Consider the following 15,392-nt stretch of genomic DNA (forward strand, 5'->3'; position numbering starts at 1 on the left):
GTGCTTATAAAACGTTCGCTATACATAAAATACCATCATCAAACTTGAGGTTATAGTGAAGCTGGACATCATCCCTGAAAAGACTGAACCAGAAAGAACAAATCAAATCGATAACGCAGATCATAAAAAACAAACGATGTACATGTGATCAGTCCGAGTCGTTCCTGTCGTGCTTCCTCTGAAGGAGTCTCAGCTGACTCTGTTGTCCAGGTGGCAGTACAGGTACATGGACACGACCATGGCAGCGACCTGAAGAACAACATGATACAGATGTTCAGGACGACCGATGAGTTAACCGGATGTTTCAGAAGACAACAGACCACTCAGAACAGAAGAGGAACCTGATTGAGTTATGGAGTTGTAGCTCTATCTCAGACCTTTAACACGACGTACAGATGCTGTTCATCATTCACATTTTACATCTTTCAGACATCGACTGTCTGAATAACGTCATTCTTTAATGTTTCGCTCTTAACTGCTTCCACAAAACTGTCCAGCTCACACGGTGTGTTGAGCTAATTAGCCTCATGCTGAGGAAAGCTGCCTTCAAGGGGCTTCAGATCTCCTCTTTCCAACACGCATGTTGGATAATAAAGATATTAATAACAGTGACAGTGGCTTTCCAGTTGGAGTCAGTGGATTTAAGCTCTTTAATATGAACCGAACCCTTAAAAAAACAGGATGCTCCTCTGTTTCATGGTATTTTACCTCTATGACTCCGATTCCTGCTGCGATGCCTCCCACGATGTTGGCGTGCTCTTTGAGGTTCTTCAGGATGTGTTCGAAACAGCCCTGAGGAGGAAAGTCTGAATGTGAAGTGTCTAAATATAACATGATGCACAGCAGACGACACATGGAAGCACCAGTGCCCAGAAACAAGACGCTGACTATGTTGCAAAGTAGTGAATGTTGTAAAAACTGTCAAACTTGATGTTTAAATGCCTTTTTCTCATTTACATGCCAATATCAGGTCCAACAATGGCAAATGAAGCTCTACTGGCTGCTGTGATCACCAATCAATAAACCGTATTCATAAGGCAGCCATCTTCCTCTGACATCACGCTCAGGGTGGGAAACTAAACTATCACGCTGCTGTGTTACAGGCTACAAGTCGTATAAACAACTTAAAAAATACAAATCTTAAAAATACGGCCCGCTGTCGCTCTAGATCTTCACGATCATCGTCTGATCAGTTGCGGATCATGAAGAGGTGAAACGATAACATTTTGCCAGATTTGCGACCTGGAAACCATCTCACCTTGACGGCGCTGCGCTCTGCCTCAGCCGGGCTGCAGGGGGCGCTGTTGGTCCAGCAGCAGCTGGGCGGCAGACCGCCTCCGTTCTCCTTCTCAAACTCAGAGCCCACAAAGTCCGTGTAGTTGGTGAAACCACAGCACTTCATCTGGACGAGGGAGGGAAACACAGCAGGAGGACACTTGAGGACAGTGTGGATGGATAAACATGTTGTTCACATCTCCACTGTGCATTCTTCTCAGTGAGGCTGTGTGAGGTCACGTTGTCGCTCTGTGTTGTTGACATCAGTGTTTACTTCACTGCATTCACAGCTTTTGTGCACAGAAAGTATTCAGCCACTGAAAAGTGTTGACAGTGAATCGTCCCTGACGCCGTCTGTGGAGTTTAACTGCTTTGACTTTTATAACGCGCTGTTAGAGGCCTTCAGCTTCTACAAACTGAATCCCATTCACGTCAAAACAGGAAATAAAACCAAAACCGGTCGTGTGAGGAGATTTTTTACATTATTTTCTACAACAGAAGCTCTGACATGGCCTCGCCGATGTAAACTCAACCACTTTAAAAAGTTTTTAATAACAGAAGGAGGCGTCCTGAGTCACCTGGACTGAAGCTGTTGTGTTCAGGTGAGCTGAGGTGAACTAGCAGACGGATAATGTGCTCCGTGTGGAGGAGAGATTCTGTCGTTGCTTTTGTTCAAGTTCAATTCAGCAATTTCATGTTTTGTTTCACACGTTGAGCTCAGTGAAGGACACAGCTGAACAACAGTGTTACAGGTCAAACAGTTTAGATAGCTTGAGATGTGTCAGCTGTTGAGATCTCTGCCGTCTCCTGAATGTAGTGGAGCTAGTGGACCTCATGTCCCGGCTACTCAACATGATCCACAGACCTTGTTGTAAGCAGTTTCACAGAAGCTATTTTCTCTCCATATCACAGTGCAGAAGGCAGCGCGCAGCTACTCGTGGACAGGTAGCTGTCACGAGCCTCTCTTCCACGAGTGGACGCCTCGTTCTTTCTTTCTCGCTCAGTAAAGAAATGAGTCATGTAAATAACGTGAAATAAAAAGAAGTGTGACTGTCATAGATGATGTAGCAGGTTTCAAGATTCAGTGAGCTGATTTTAGTGGCGAGGAAATAAAAGAAGAAGGATGCAAGAAGGTCGAATATAAAGATTTGAGTCCAGAAAAAGAAACCGCACCCAAACTATTTTTGGATTCAGGGACATGAACGTGTTAAAGATACTGAACCTCTGTCATGGTGGTGTTCCAGATCTTGGTGACCACGAGATCACTGCCGTAATCCTTCTGTAACGCAGGAGTGGCCCACGCTCTGAGGATCCCCTCAGCCTGAGGAAGAAACACACACACACACACACACACACACACACACACACACACACACACACACACACACACACACACACACTTAATGACTAGCCTTTAACCTTTAGCTGTAAAATCAAGTCTTTATCCCCTTAAAAACATTTGAAGACAAACAGGTAACAGCCTGAAACATTCTCACTCAGAGATGCCAGAAAAGTTTCCTCACTTTCCAGACATGTTTGAATCTTACAGAAATATCCGCTCCACACACCAGTCGCCAGAATAAAATGGTGTCAGTGACGTTTCTGCAAACCACAGACAGGTTCAAATTTCTGTGTCATATATTGCCTTTTTTTTTTACAACACGTGTCACATCACGTTCACGTTCTCTGCATACGAGCTGACTTTACTGTCAGGAGGTCGAGGCGATGCTGGTGCAGTCACAGCCAGGTGTGAAGGCTGTCAGAGACGGCGGTATCACATTTTTTACCTCCGACAAGGAGCTTCTGTCTTTCCACCAAACTTGAAGGAGGATGGGTCTCGACCCAGAATAGACCCCATTAACTTTTGGTGCAGATCCAGATAAAGGAACAGTTTTCTGTCAGTGTCTGAAGGAGAAATGCATTGTGCATCGTGATGAAGAGAATCAGGCGTATTCATGTGGATGGTGTCTATTGCGTCCTGGCGGAGGTATGTGCTCTATGAGTTCGAGTTAAGTATGAAACGACTGAATTTTTCTGATGAGGGACCACAGAGTGTTTTAACCCTTGTCAGCACCACAACACTGGGTATTTTTAAAGAGTTCTCATTGGCCAAAAATGTCACTTTGGCATCAATATCCTGTTTCCCCAACATTGTCCTCTGCTGTCTAAAATGTCCTCACTGTCCTAAAATACGTGGCCGAGCTCCATTAACGGTAATATAATGCCTAAAAAATCCAACCCCCCCACTACTTCATCAGTCTCCTTCAGGGTCCAGTATGTAGATGAGAGGCCCGTTTTATGCTCCTGTGAGTGGATCGCTGCACGGTGGAGCTTCTCCCATCAGGTCCACACATCACACCGTGAAAAGCTCCTGGAAATAAAACACTGCAGCTGATTTCACAGGCAGGAAGGCTAATTCTCCTGGAGTCACCTATTCATCAGAAATTAAATAAATCTTCTCTCACACAAAGCACTTGGGAAATAAACAGCCGCGGCCCGGCACCTGGAAAAAATGAAAATAAATCAAAAATGGACCGAGCCATTATTCTCCATTCTTCTTCTCCTTTTTGTGGTCGTAAACTGGTGTGGGGGGCATTTACATATATATTGATGCTCCTGATGGCTTCGGTCGGGACACATTTTGTCGGCTTTTTGCGTTTCGCCACAGTGCAGAGAAGGCAGACGGTCTTTTGTTGTGAAAGGATTCCTTCACTAACGCACAGGTTAGCCTCCTTCACGCCCTCCCTCTCCTCCTCCTCCCTCCCTCTCCTCCCTCTCCTCCTCTTCCCTCTCCTTCCTCTCCTCCTCCTCCTCCTCCTCCCTCAGTCTGTTTTTTCCTGTTTGATTAATAATCCCGTCGCGTACAGTCACACAAAGACCCGTTTGATGAGGAGGGAGTGTGTGTGGTTCACTGTATGTGCACGTGGTCCGCGTGCAGCCGTGTGTCTGTCAGGTTCATGTGTCTGAAAGTGTGTTTTCTTCCCCTCCTGTGTGTATATGTGTGTGTGTGTGTGTGTGTGTGTGTGTGTGTGGAGCGCACACTGAGGGGGCAGGCGTGCGAGATGCCCGAGGGGATGCTGGGATACATGCCACAATTAAAAGTGCCCCCCAAGAAGCTGTGAGAGCGGCTGAGATCAGAGAGGGTTATTACCAGCCGGCTAATTCATCACTGTCACTCGGCCCCGTGCCTCACCACATCCCGTTACACACACACACACGGACACACTCTCACATGCCTACACACTGATATGGGCCCCTACACACACACACACACACACACACACACAGGGTGGACAGGCAGGACAAAGCCTGTAGCAGCGTGCAGCACAGTGAGGCAGGCAGCGATAACACATCTATCAATACAGCGGAGTGAACACCGTCCACACGCATGATAAAAATCTTCAGCCTCGCGTGTTATTGATCTCTTTACAGCGTATTGTTGGTTTTGAAATAATTAATCGATACTGTTTACTGCAGCGACTCGCCGGCTGCTAATTGGTTATTGTTCTGAAGAGGCGAAGCAATAAATGAAAACTGCACTCAGCTGAGTGTTGCTTTGTTAAGAGAGAAGCAAATGCTCAGTGGCGTCACGCACGAGGAGCGTTTCCATCCACCTGTTTGTTTCCGTGCAACTTTATTTAAAATAACGTTTGAGATAAAGAAGCAAAAGAGAAATATTTTGAATATATTTTGACAGTTTGACTTTCTGCTTCATCTACTTCTGATAAAATTCTGGTTCGCGCTCTTTGTTAAACATCAGTTGGAAAATTACCTGATGATCAACATCTAGGTGACGTGAAGCAGCTCGATCACGTTCACATCATCTGGTCTGTTTCATGAGATTAGGATTTCTATGGGGGGGCGATTGTCAGTAAATTGCTGTCCTGTCATTTTGCAGATGGTGCACATGTAAAAGAAAGAAAAATACCTGATGATCTTCTAGAAACCTCAAAGACTCCACTGAGCAGAAACAAAGAGGTCAACATGTAGTGTTGTGTCTGTTACTGTGCGAGGCAGTCGGATGCATGAGATCATGACATCTTCAACCTCCTGTGGCCGAACACATCAGTTTCTCTGAGGAGCTACTGGCTGCTGTACATCAGAGGTGTGAATCTTCACCGGCCTCACGATTCAACGATCCGAAAACAAAACGATCATCCTCAATGATCAATATCACTTCATTTAAATTCCCCTTTTATTCAGGAAGTCCTTCCAATAATCAGACGACAGCAGTCTACAAAATAAAAGCTGCATCTTTTCAATACATAAACGTTACAACAACAAATCATGTATCCATCTGCAGTGCCTGACACGTTAGTTGTGCTACGTTTGGCGAGTTGTAAAACCAAAACAATGAGCTGAAAGATGCTAAAATGCTCCGTAGTGCTGAGGGGAGCTACAGACTTTGTGATAACTCTCTGCATATCTGACACCTTTCACCTGCACAGCCATTTTTCTTCCATAGTTGTTGGTATTGATTGGTGCAGATTTGAAGCAGAGGTAATTGGAGTTCATCTTTAGCCGAGGTCAACGTTACACACATTACGAACTCAGGCTAATCTTTTATCTTAAATATGAGATATTAAAGCGAACAGCAAATCTGTATTAGATTACATGTGACAGTGCATTCCTTCAGTGTGGACGGAGGTCGCTGTGATTCATCACATCCATTTTCATCCACCCACTGTGAAGTCCACATGAGCCCCGCTAATAAATCTCTACCCGGTCACTTCCGAATCACTCGCAGGAGGAAGAACAACCATGACCACTGACGGCCTCTCATAATGCCCGCTGGAATTGCTTATTAAATCTCAGTTATTCCGACCACCTGAAGGTTATTGGATCTTTGGTTAGATGAACTGCGGGGCCGGTGGCCAAAAGGCAGATTTATGCCGCAGATAAGTAGAACAGAATAGATCAACGCTTTATTTATCGTCTCCTTTCATTGTCTACGCCTCTGTCTCTTACTTATTGACACAGGCAGCTATATATATGCATATTAGATGTATATTGCCCATATTCATTATTCTGATGCCATTGTGTTTACTGTGTGTTATCAAAAGCAGGAGATGGACAGCTGCTCTCACGCGCTCATATCCGTGATGGAAGCAGCGATGTCCTTTGTGTGTGTAATGAACAGATGATGCTAAAGCTAACAAACAGAGCGTTAAATTGACTCTAAACCATATCTGTGATCTCCTTAAGGAAGACAAATCTATGAGTTATGTCTTGCATTTCGTTGAGCTTTTGACAATAGCTCACACCTCTCTCTCTCTCTCTCTCTCTCTCTCTTTCTCTCTCAATTCACCTCTCGCCAGATGCCGTTTACATCGCTCGCCCTGGTTAGCTCGGCTTTTTGTAAATGACAGGCGAGAGATGAGGCAGATTTATCTCAACAAAGCTGCCTGAGCAGCAGCAGCGGCAGCGGCGGCAGCGAGCACACACACACGCATACACACTCACTGAGCTTCTTTGTGTGAGAGCAGCCACATCACAGCACAGGACCACAAAACATTTGATTGATTGATTTTGCGCTATTCTGCTTTTATAACTCGTTTTTTTTCAGACTAGTGGAAAGAAAATGTCCAAACTATGCATCTGGGTCAGATTTCTGTTCTGGACATCAGTGCCAATTAGCACATATTTAATTAGACGGCCTCATTTGCATATTGGATGGATACATTTATGAATGCATGGATAAAATTCAGTCATTATCTGCCCCAGGAGCTGATGGAGAGTCAGGTGAAGCCTCACAGTCACATTGCAGCATTCTCCTAAACAACTGCAGCAGCTGGGGACGTCATTAAAACATAAAAACAACAGAAAAAGAAATAAAATGTTTCCACGCAGCTCGTTCGCCGTAATCCAAGTCTGGAGATCCCAAATTGGTATGAAAATAAGTTATTTACACCTTTTTTACGAGCTCCACCGAGCGTCCAGGGTGTAAAAACATCCTTTCATATAAATTTGGGATCTCGGGGGGCTCCGTAGACTTATTGATTACAGCTGTGTGGAGACATTTTATTTTTATTTTCGTCGTCCCCAGTTTTACTGTGAAGCTCCAGAAAAAGTTTTGTGGACTATGAAACTTCACCTGACTTTCTATCAGTGTGGAGGAGCTGATGGCTGGAAACACTACATGGAAATAAGTAAATAAATTATTTTCATGCAATCAATTATGAGATTTTGGGCAATTTTGCCTCCATGACATGTCTCTCCTATCAGACATGTAGAGAGAAAACCCCAGAATAAACATTTGTTTAACTTCAGATTAGCACATATTTACTTAGACAGCCTCATTTGCATATTTAAATAAAACATTTTCTGAAAAACTGGTGATGGTGGTCACAACAACATTAACAATCTTAATCCCGTGAATATATTTTAAAGGTCCATTTCGTAAGGATGTTTATTCTCAACTCGTCGAATACCGGAGCTCTGGGGTTATAGGTCGGGTCGGCCACATCCCAAAGTGTCTTTGGACCTCTAACCCGTCCACAATACAAATCAACTTCAAACATTTCTATGAGGGAGTTTCTGCATCTTTAAACAGCTGCTTTAAAAAATTGGGGCTTCAGATCTTTTGCAGTGTGCAGCAGCTGCTGCTCGTACCGGTTTAACAAACGATACCGGCACAGAAAAGGTGAAATTCCCGGGCAGCGCAGAGTCCACTCTCCTCCGTTCAGCAGCTTTGTTAGATCACCTCTCTCGCTCCTGGAGACTCTGATACATCCTCTGATTGGATAAAAAAAACCTCCACTCTGTCTGTTCTTTATGAGGATCCCAGTCTTCACTAACCTCCTTTTACATACCTCATTTGAAATCCTTGTAATTATTATATGTGGCACTAAATGGAAATGGAGCATGTGTGTGTGTGTGTGTGTGTGTGTGTGTGTGTGTGTGTGTGTGTGTGTGTGTGTGTGTGTGTGTGTGTGAGGGGGGCACATATGTAAATAGGCTGTTTTGCATATAAAATGCTTTAGCTTCAATATTCCAGAATAATAAATTGCTCAAAGTTAGAGACAGCACACACGGCCCCGGGCGATCCTGGAGTCATTAAGTAGCCGAATGTAGTGAGGCGGGCATAAAGCCAGTAATTCAATGATGGCCGCGGCTTTAATGGAGAATTTACATGGAGATAAAATCCAGAGAGTGGGACGAGGAGGTGAGAGGGTGACAGGAGAAGACAGGGAGGGACGAGAAGCATTAAGAGACAAAGGGAAGGGAGTGAAGAGGAGGAAAATAAAAAGAGGAAGAGGTGAAGTGATGTGAGGAACTTACGAATGAAGAATAGGCCAGAGCCACGACTCCAGCTGCCACTTCAGCGATGAAGATGATGAGGATGACGGAGAAGAACTGCAGGGAGGACAGAAGGGACGACGTTTAGTGTGTTTAATCATCACAGAACAAGAAAAGTCTTTTCTGTTGTCAAACTTTTTATAAAACTAGAAAAAAAAGTTAATTACTTGAACATCTTTGGGTTTTTTCCGACTGTTGGTTCAGTAGTTATGTTACATCATTTCAAATCATGTAGGATCATAATGGGCATTTTTTTCACTCTTTTCTGATCAGTTAGTGGAGACAATAATCAGCAAAATGACTGAAAAAAAGATAAAGTCACACTTTACAGTAAGACTCTTGTAAGACCCACAGCAGCGCTGCCCGGCAGCCCGGGGGTCGCAGTCTTGAGTTTAAAGGGTCCGGCTGGAAGATAAGTGAGACCTTTTTCTGCTGACTGTTTGCAGAAATACCCTCAGTAGCTCATCAGTATCTCCACATCCATCACTGTTGGAAATAACTGCGTCGGGCTGTTTTCTTACATTAGATCACAACGGACAAGATTTGTCTCATAATATAATAAACACAACTAAACACACCTCTTTAAAACCACCTACAACTCCTAACCTCCTCTTTTGATGCGTCTCTATGTGTTTTCATTTGGTTGGTTTCTTTGTGAAGCGTCTTTGAGTATTTCGAAAAAGCGCTAAATAAGTTAAATGTATTATTATTATCATTATTGTAATAAGCGTTAGTTGACAGGTAATAAGGCCCCATTAGTAGCAGCAGACTATATAGGTGTTTAATAGCGTGATAAACACACTCATTGCGTGTCAGGGTTAATTAAAAAGGCAGGAAAAGGACAAAGGGAGGAAATGAAAAACCAGACGGACACATGAGGAGAGAACTTCTAAATAAAACAGGAAATAAGTACCACAGCTCAGATCATGACAAGGAGACGACTTTGCCTTTCTGCTGATTTATTTCTTGTGTGCCAAATAAACAGTCATTTAAATTAAATCCTGCATCGAACCTTTTAAACCAGTTTAAACAAATAACGCACTCAGACATCAGCCTCAATAAACACACATGTAATCACCGACACGTCCAGGCTCCTGTTTAACACACGTTACTGTTGGTAACAATCACAGACTGTCGATAAAGCCTGGCTGATTACACAGAGGGACAATAAGGAGACACAGAGCCAGAATGGTCCGTTCTATCAGCTCATCCGTTCAGTCCATTACAGCTGTTTCTCACATGAGCCCGTCCTGCGCCGTCAGTCGCAGGATCGGCTGCACCGTCATCATTCAACTCGATGGGAGATGTGGACATGATGGAGGCTCTGCGGGGGGAAATGTGCCTCCTGTGCTCCTCATTAGACTCACTGCAGTGGACTAAGAGGTAGTTAGCCCTGTCGTTAATGAGCATAATAATGTACACTGTAGCGTTCGGTGGGTTGGTGGTGCTGCTGATGTGAATGAGGCAGGAGGTGCAGATGTGGATATTAGCTGGTGTTGATGACGGGTGAGATCCTGAATGTGGAGCAACTGGACGTTAAAGAGCCTCGTGAGGCCAAACATGATCATTTGTGTTCGACAGTCAGTGGTTGAACTCTTTTTAGACACTATACATGAGCAGGTGACCGAAATGTCTCACTCGTGGTTTTACTGCACGGTTGGTTTTCCTGTTTAGTTTTATCATCTTGAGTCTTCAGCTGCGTTAAGATAGACGGAGCCCAATCGTCCACTTAAACATCCAGCAGACACAGAGCGACATCATCACCATCCTGGAGGAGTCATGAATGCATCACCGGATGATTGTAAATCCAATATTTGCTCTCCTTGTAGCTCTTGTTTGGTCTCCACCACCTCCTGAGGGAAATATCTGACTCTTTAGCTGCTGTATGTTCCACTTTCTTCACCAGCTGCTGTTGACTGTTGGTGACGGGCAGGTAGTTTCTGTCGGGTTTATCATCGAGTCTCACTGAGACTGTACCAGACAGGAAATGTGCAGAAACAAAACAAATAAAGGAGCTAAAAAAGGCTCAAGTCTTAGTCCATATTCGCTCATCATAGGTACCATATAGACATTTCTACAAAACATGTCATATCACGTTCACACTGCATGTTTATGAACCAATGTTCATGATGGAAGGAGCGGATGGTGGTGCAGCTTTTGAAAGTATGAAACCGGTGGATATATTTAGCGGTCTCTTTTCTTTGATGAGTGAAGGATCTGTTTAGTTGTCGGACTGTGAACACCATCAGACCGACACACTCCTGTCCGACCAGAAGCCATCTCGCGATATTGTGTGTTCTGGGGTTTTTGTTTTCTAACAAAACCAGGTTTGTGAACAGGCAGATAGCTTCCCTGCTGTCGTGGACACACCATCAACATCCATCTGCATTAATATTGACACATTGTAAACACAGGTGTCTTGCACCTACCGTGAGCAGCAGACACTTGCTCTCCTTGTGGGCCCCGCAGCAGCCGAGGAGCCCCAGCAGCACCAGCACGGCCCCGACGGCGATGCAGAAAAAGCCCACGTTGACGAACTGCATGGCTTGGCTGGAGAACGGCCCCAGCAGCTTGAGGAAGGAGCCCCCGTCAACGCTCACCCAGATCCCCATGGCCAGCAGGGTCAGGCCTCCCAGCTGCAGGAGGATCCAATAAAACAGAATCAACATACTTTCTATGCACGTCGGCGGCACACAAATCCCCGTCATATATGAAAGTGGAACATCAGCCAGTCAGCTCTCCAGAGGATGTAATCCACACTTAACAATGGCGGGTAAAGCGTCAATCATTTGTTTGACTGGCAGTCACTCAGGTGGGGTCAACAGCTCTTCAGGTGGTAATAGGTTCTGGAAATGAGAGGCCATCTTACATCACTAACCCTCTCTTACTATTGCCTCTTTGTGACACCATGACACCTCAATATCGCTGCCTCCATTCAGAGAGCACGATACCTTTTGTGAGACGGAGAGAGGTGCTGCCTCGGGCTTCCCATTACGTATCGAGGCCAAGAAACAACACGGCCTCGTTTTACCTTTCTGAATGAAACGACTGCCCTTCCCCACGACTGCCTTCACCTCCCTGCTCATCTTAGGCAGGTACAATGTGCAGAAATCCATTTAGCGATCATCTTGTGCCAGTGGATAACACCAGCCTTGGGCTGTACAGAAGCAGGTTGTGGGATAATAGCATGAACAGTTAAGAGGGAAGACGTTCACTGTCCTCTAAAGACAGAGGAATCTTTCTTTCTCCAGCTCTGCAAGTTCAAGTGAGGAATAAGTGACAACAAGGACAAGACACAACACATGTAGCCAGCTACCTGCAACTGTTTAACTGTGAAGCTCCAGAAATGTTTTGTGGACTATGACACTTTAAGCTACGTTCACTGAAACTTTAGGGAAAAGATTGTGCATTTAGACAGTTTCAAATTCAAAATCTGCGTCGAGTCGAGGTCACAATTGTACTGATCGCAATGTGGTGAACATTATGCTAAATTTATCAAGAACACAGGTCAAGATGGGGACACAAGAAAAGGAGTCTTACGATGTGATAAAATATTGAAAATGAAGAATTATGCCAGAAGTAAAGACGTGTCTAAAAATAAGGCGAGCAGACACTCATCTCTTCACTGATTCAAACCAGTAAAACCTGCTCGGAGCAAACATAATCAGAAGTGTGTCACATGTTTCACATTACGTTCTGGAAATCACCTGATCCCTCCGTTATTATCTCTCTCTGCCTTCCTCTCCCTCCTCATCCCTCCACCTCCGACCTCCCCTCTCTCTTCTTTTCCACCCTTTTATCCTCCTCCGTCCCCTCTGTGTTTCACCCTGCACTCATACTGAGTGATTTCTTCTTTCCGCCTCCTCTGCAGAAACCATGTTTGAAACCTGATATTGTCTGTCAGGCTCCATCAGACTCGCGGCAGTCAGGGGGCCCCTCTGCTCCCCATCAGGCCCCGACACTCCACATCTCCTGTCAGACTCTGACGTCTCCCACGTGGGAATCATCTCCCCCCTCTTTTCTTTGTCTCTACCTTTCTCTACCTCGTCCTATCTATTTTTTACCCTCCTTCGCTCTTCCTGTCTCTCTCCACCTTTCACTTTGCTCGTCTCCTGAACCTGTTCGGTGTCATCATCGCACCGTTAGCTAAATGTGATACGACAACCATATTCCCCCTCTAACTCCATGTGTGCCACCATCATCCCTCACCAGGTATAATTATAGCTGGCACGCTGTCTTTCTTTTAAGATGGTTAATCCATTTAACAGTGTGCCATATGCAGGTGGATGTAGGTTGAACATCCACACAGCAAAAGGACTTAAAGTAAATCAGGTTTTTCAGAGAGTACGGGGGGAAGAAGAAGCAGCGTCCCGTCTATGGAGATGGGAAATATAACCTATTAGAGTCGGAGGGAAGGGGATGAAAAACAGGCTGCAGAATAGGAGGCCACGGCCTCCAGAGAGGGGGAGGTGAGATAGAAAGATACAGAGGGAGCAGAAAGGAGAACGGGTCCGTCCCACACCAATTGAAATGGAATTGGTTCTCTTTGAAAGGGCTGGAATGAGAAAGATGTCAGTTGACAATAAAACCCATCTTCATGGGTCATATTACCGTGAGCGGACAATCTGATTAAGTCTCGACACTGGGCCCGTGGATCTGCACACATCCAGACACTTCCAGTGTCCAATGCATTTAGATCGGGTCCAAGGAAACCGCAAACCAAAGCCTCACAACAGGACAGATGCACTAGAAACTAAGATAACAGGCTGTTTTCTTACAAACTACAAAAATGATTTATTAATGGGATTTAGAAACAAGGCACCGTGCGATTTGTGTTAATGTTGATCTCGACTCGACTTGGTCATTCATGAACCCGTCCTCAGATTTATACTTGAACTTAAATAATTTCCAACATCGTGCTCCAAGAATCACATTTGTAACTTGCCAGCCTGTGATCTGTAAATCTCAAATCACCTTAGATCGACGGCCCCTGACTTGTGATTCCCCCTCATATAATATCAGCACATCTGAGGGTTTAGTCAGGACCAAACTTTGGACCAGAAGAGAACAATTACACTTTTTATAAGACGAGACTGAAGCCAACACGTATTATTCCGTGGACAGAATAGTGGGTCAGCAAACAAAACCGGAGACACAGTGTGGGCGTGTGTCAGCGCTCTAGAAAACGCATCACAGACTCGGCCTTTCTGTTTGTCTCCTTCAGTTCATTTTCTCTTTCAGTGAAGTACATGAATCATATTTCTAGTTAAAGCTTACATGTCTCTCTTTGCATCCTTGAGCTGAGTAGAGACAGAGTGAATCACTGACATGTGTAAATACTCTGGTGTTGTGGTGAACTGTGGTTGGAGGTGAAGCGTCCGCTCCTGCAAACTCGACTGGGTTAAAGTAATCTATGAATTGATTCACAGAGGAACATTGATTTTCATATATAAGGATTTTTCCTTGAACAATGACTTGACGGCTCCTCTGATGAAGAGGGGATGACAAAGTTGGGACACCGAACTTGAAATGCAGCCAGCGTTCGCATTAACAGCGTCGTCTTTATGAGCTGCAGAGAATCATTTTATCATTCTGCTCTGCTGGCTAACATTTCAAAAACGGAGGGACATCATAATCAGTGTGCCGCTGTGACTTTTAGAGCTGCCGCATCAGATTTATCAAGCGGTGGCACTCGGGCAGAAATGGGAAATGTGGAGAAAATGATGACTTGTGCTGGGAGCTTCATCTGTGACAGCGGGAGCCCAGGTGGGCCCGACTCGGCAGGAGAATTCAGCTTACCCATGCCAAAGTTTCTCTCCATTTCACAAACCACATTAGTTATCAACATTAAGCCGAAGATGTAGGAGGCAAAATTAGAGCCTTTGAAGTTAATGAGATGAAAATTGCCACGGTGGGGAGAAAGTGGAGGAGAGAGAGAGGAGCATCATTTAGGACTTCCGGCTCACTGATCTGAAATGTTTATGTAACGTCTCTGTTTGCAATCGAAGGACGGCATGAAATGATTTCCTATGCGTTGTGTCGAAGCTGTTGTTTGTACTTTTCCTGTAACGACTTCACACGATCAATAAAACGTCCCCCTCCTCCTCCTCGTCCTCCTCGTCCTCCTCATCAGCCTCCTCCTCACACACCAGCATCCAATCAAAGAGGAAACATACTCACAAAGATAAGCAAGTTGAACAAGACCATCATCAATTTGACGAATGTGAAGCAGCCCATTTTTAATCTGTAATAAAAGGAGAAGATAAATTATAGCATTTCGTCTTTCATCAGCCAACACACACACACACACACACACACACACACACACACACACACACACACACACACACAAACAAGTCAAAGTCGACGTGGCCAATCTTCACATGCACGCCGTGCTATTACATCCAGCTCACATCCCAGAAAAATTACTGTGAAAATTACATCGCTGACAATGCGTCTTAATGATAACGCACAGCTGTGAGAAACAGTAAAGATATGTGTTAATGGGAGATCTACAGGAGCAGGAAAGACTTATTAGGAAGGAGTGTTTACGCGTGGCAGAGACATAAAGGCACAGAGAATACAAATCTTACCCTTTAGTGTGCTAATATTTCTTTATATCCGAGGCAGAGCAGGTTCAAACCAGTTCAGAAGCTCCTGACCTGGGTTCTGGAGAGTCGAACTGATCTTAAAGACGCATCAGAACATTTAAAAACGCTTAAAAAAGAGGCAGGAGTTGTCTGCTCCTGTGGCTCAGGTGTTTCCAGGTGTGAGTGCGAAGATGAGTCCGTCTAAATATATCAGTGTGGTGATTCTGT

At 44.7% G+C, this 15,392-nt stretch overlaps 1 protein-coding gene across 1 annotated transcript; it reads right to left on the reverse strand.

The window, feature by feature from the left end:
- Nucleotides 1-14,811, reverse strand: tspan1 (tetraspanin 1; the record flags this gene model as incomplete). Its single annotated transcript, XM_084354654.1, has 7 exons — nt 1-249; nt 709-792; nt 1,259-1,402; nt 2,498-2,596; nt 8,557-8,631; nt 11,004-11,210; nt 14,755-14,811. The coding sequence occupies 7 exons, from the start codon at nt 14,809-14,811 to the stop codon at nt 190-192; spliced, it is 726 nt and encodes a 241-aa protein (XP_084210780.1). The 3' UTR covers nt 1-189.
- Nucleotides 14,812-15,392: the final 581 nt, after the last annotated feature.

Source organism: Pagrus pagrus, assembly GCF_965226575.1.
Source record: "Pagrus pagrus genome assembly, chromosome: 6".
NCBI classification, from domain to species: domain Eukaryota; kingdom Metazoa; phylum Chordata; class Actinopteri; order Spariformes; family Sparidae; genus Pagrus; species Pagrus pagrus.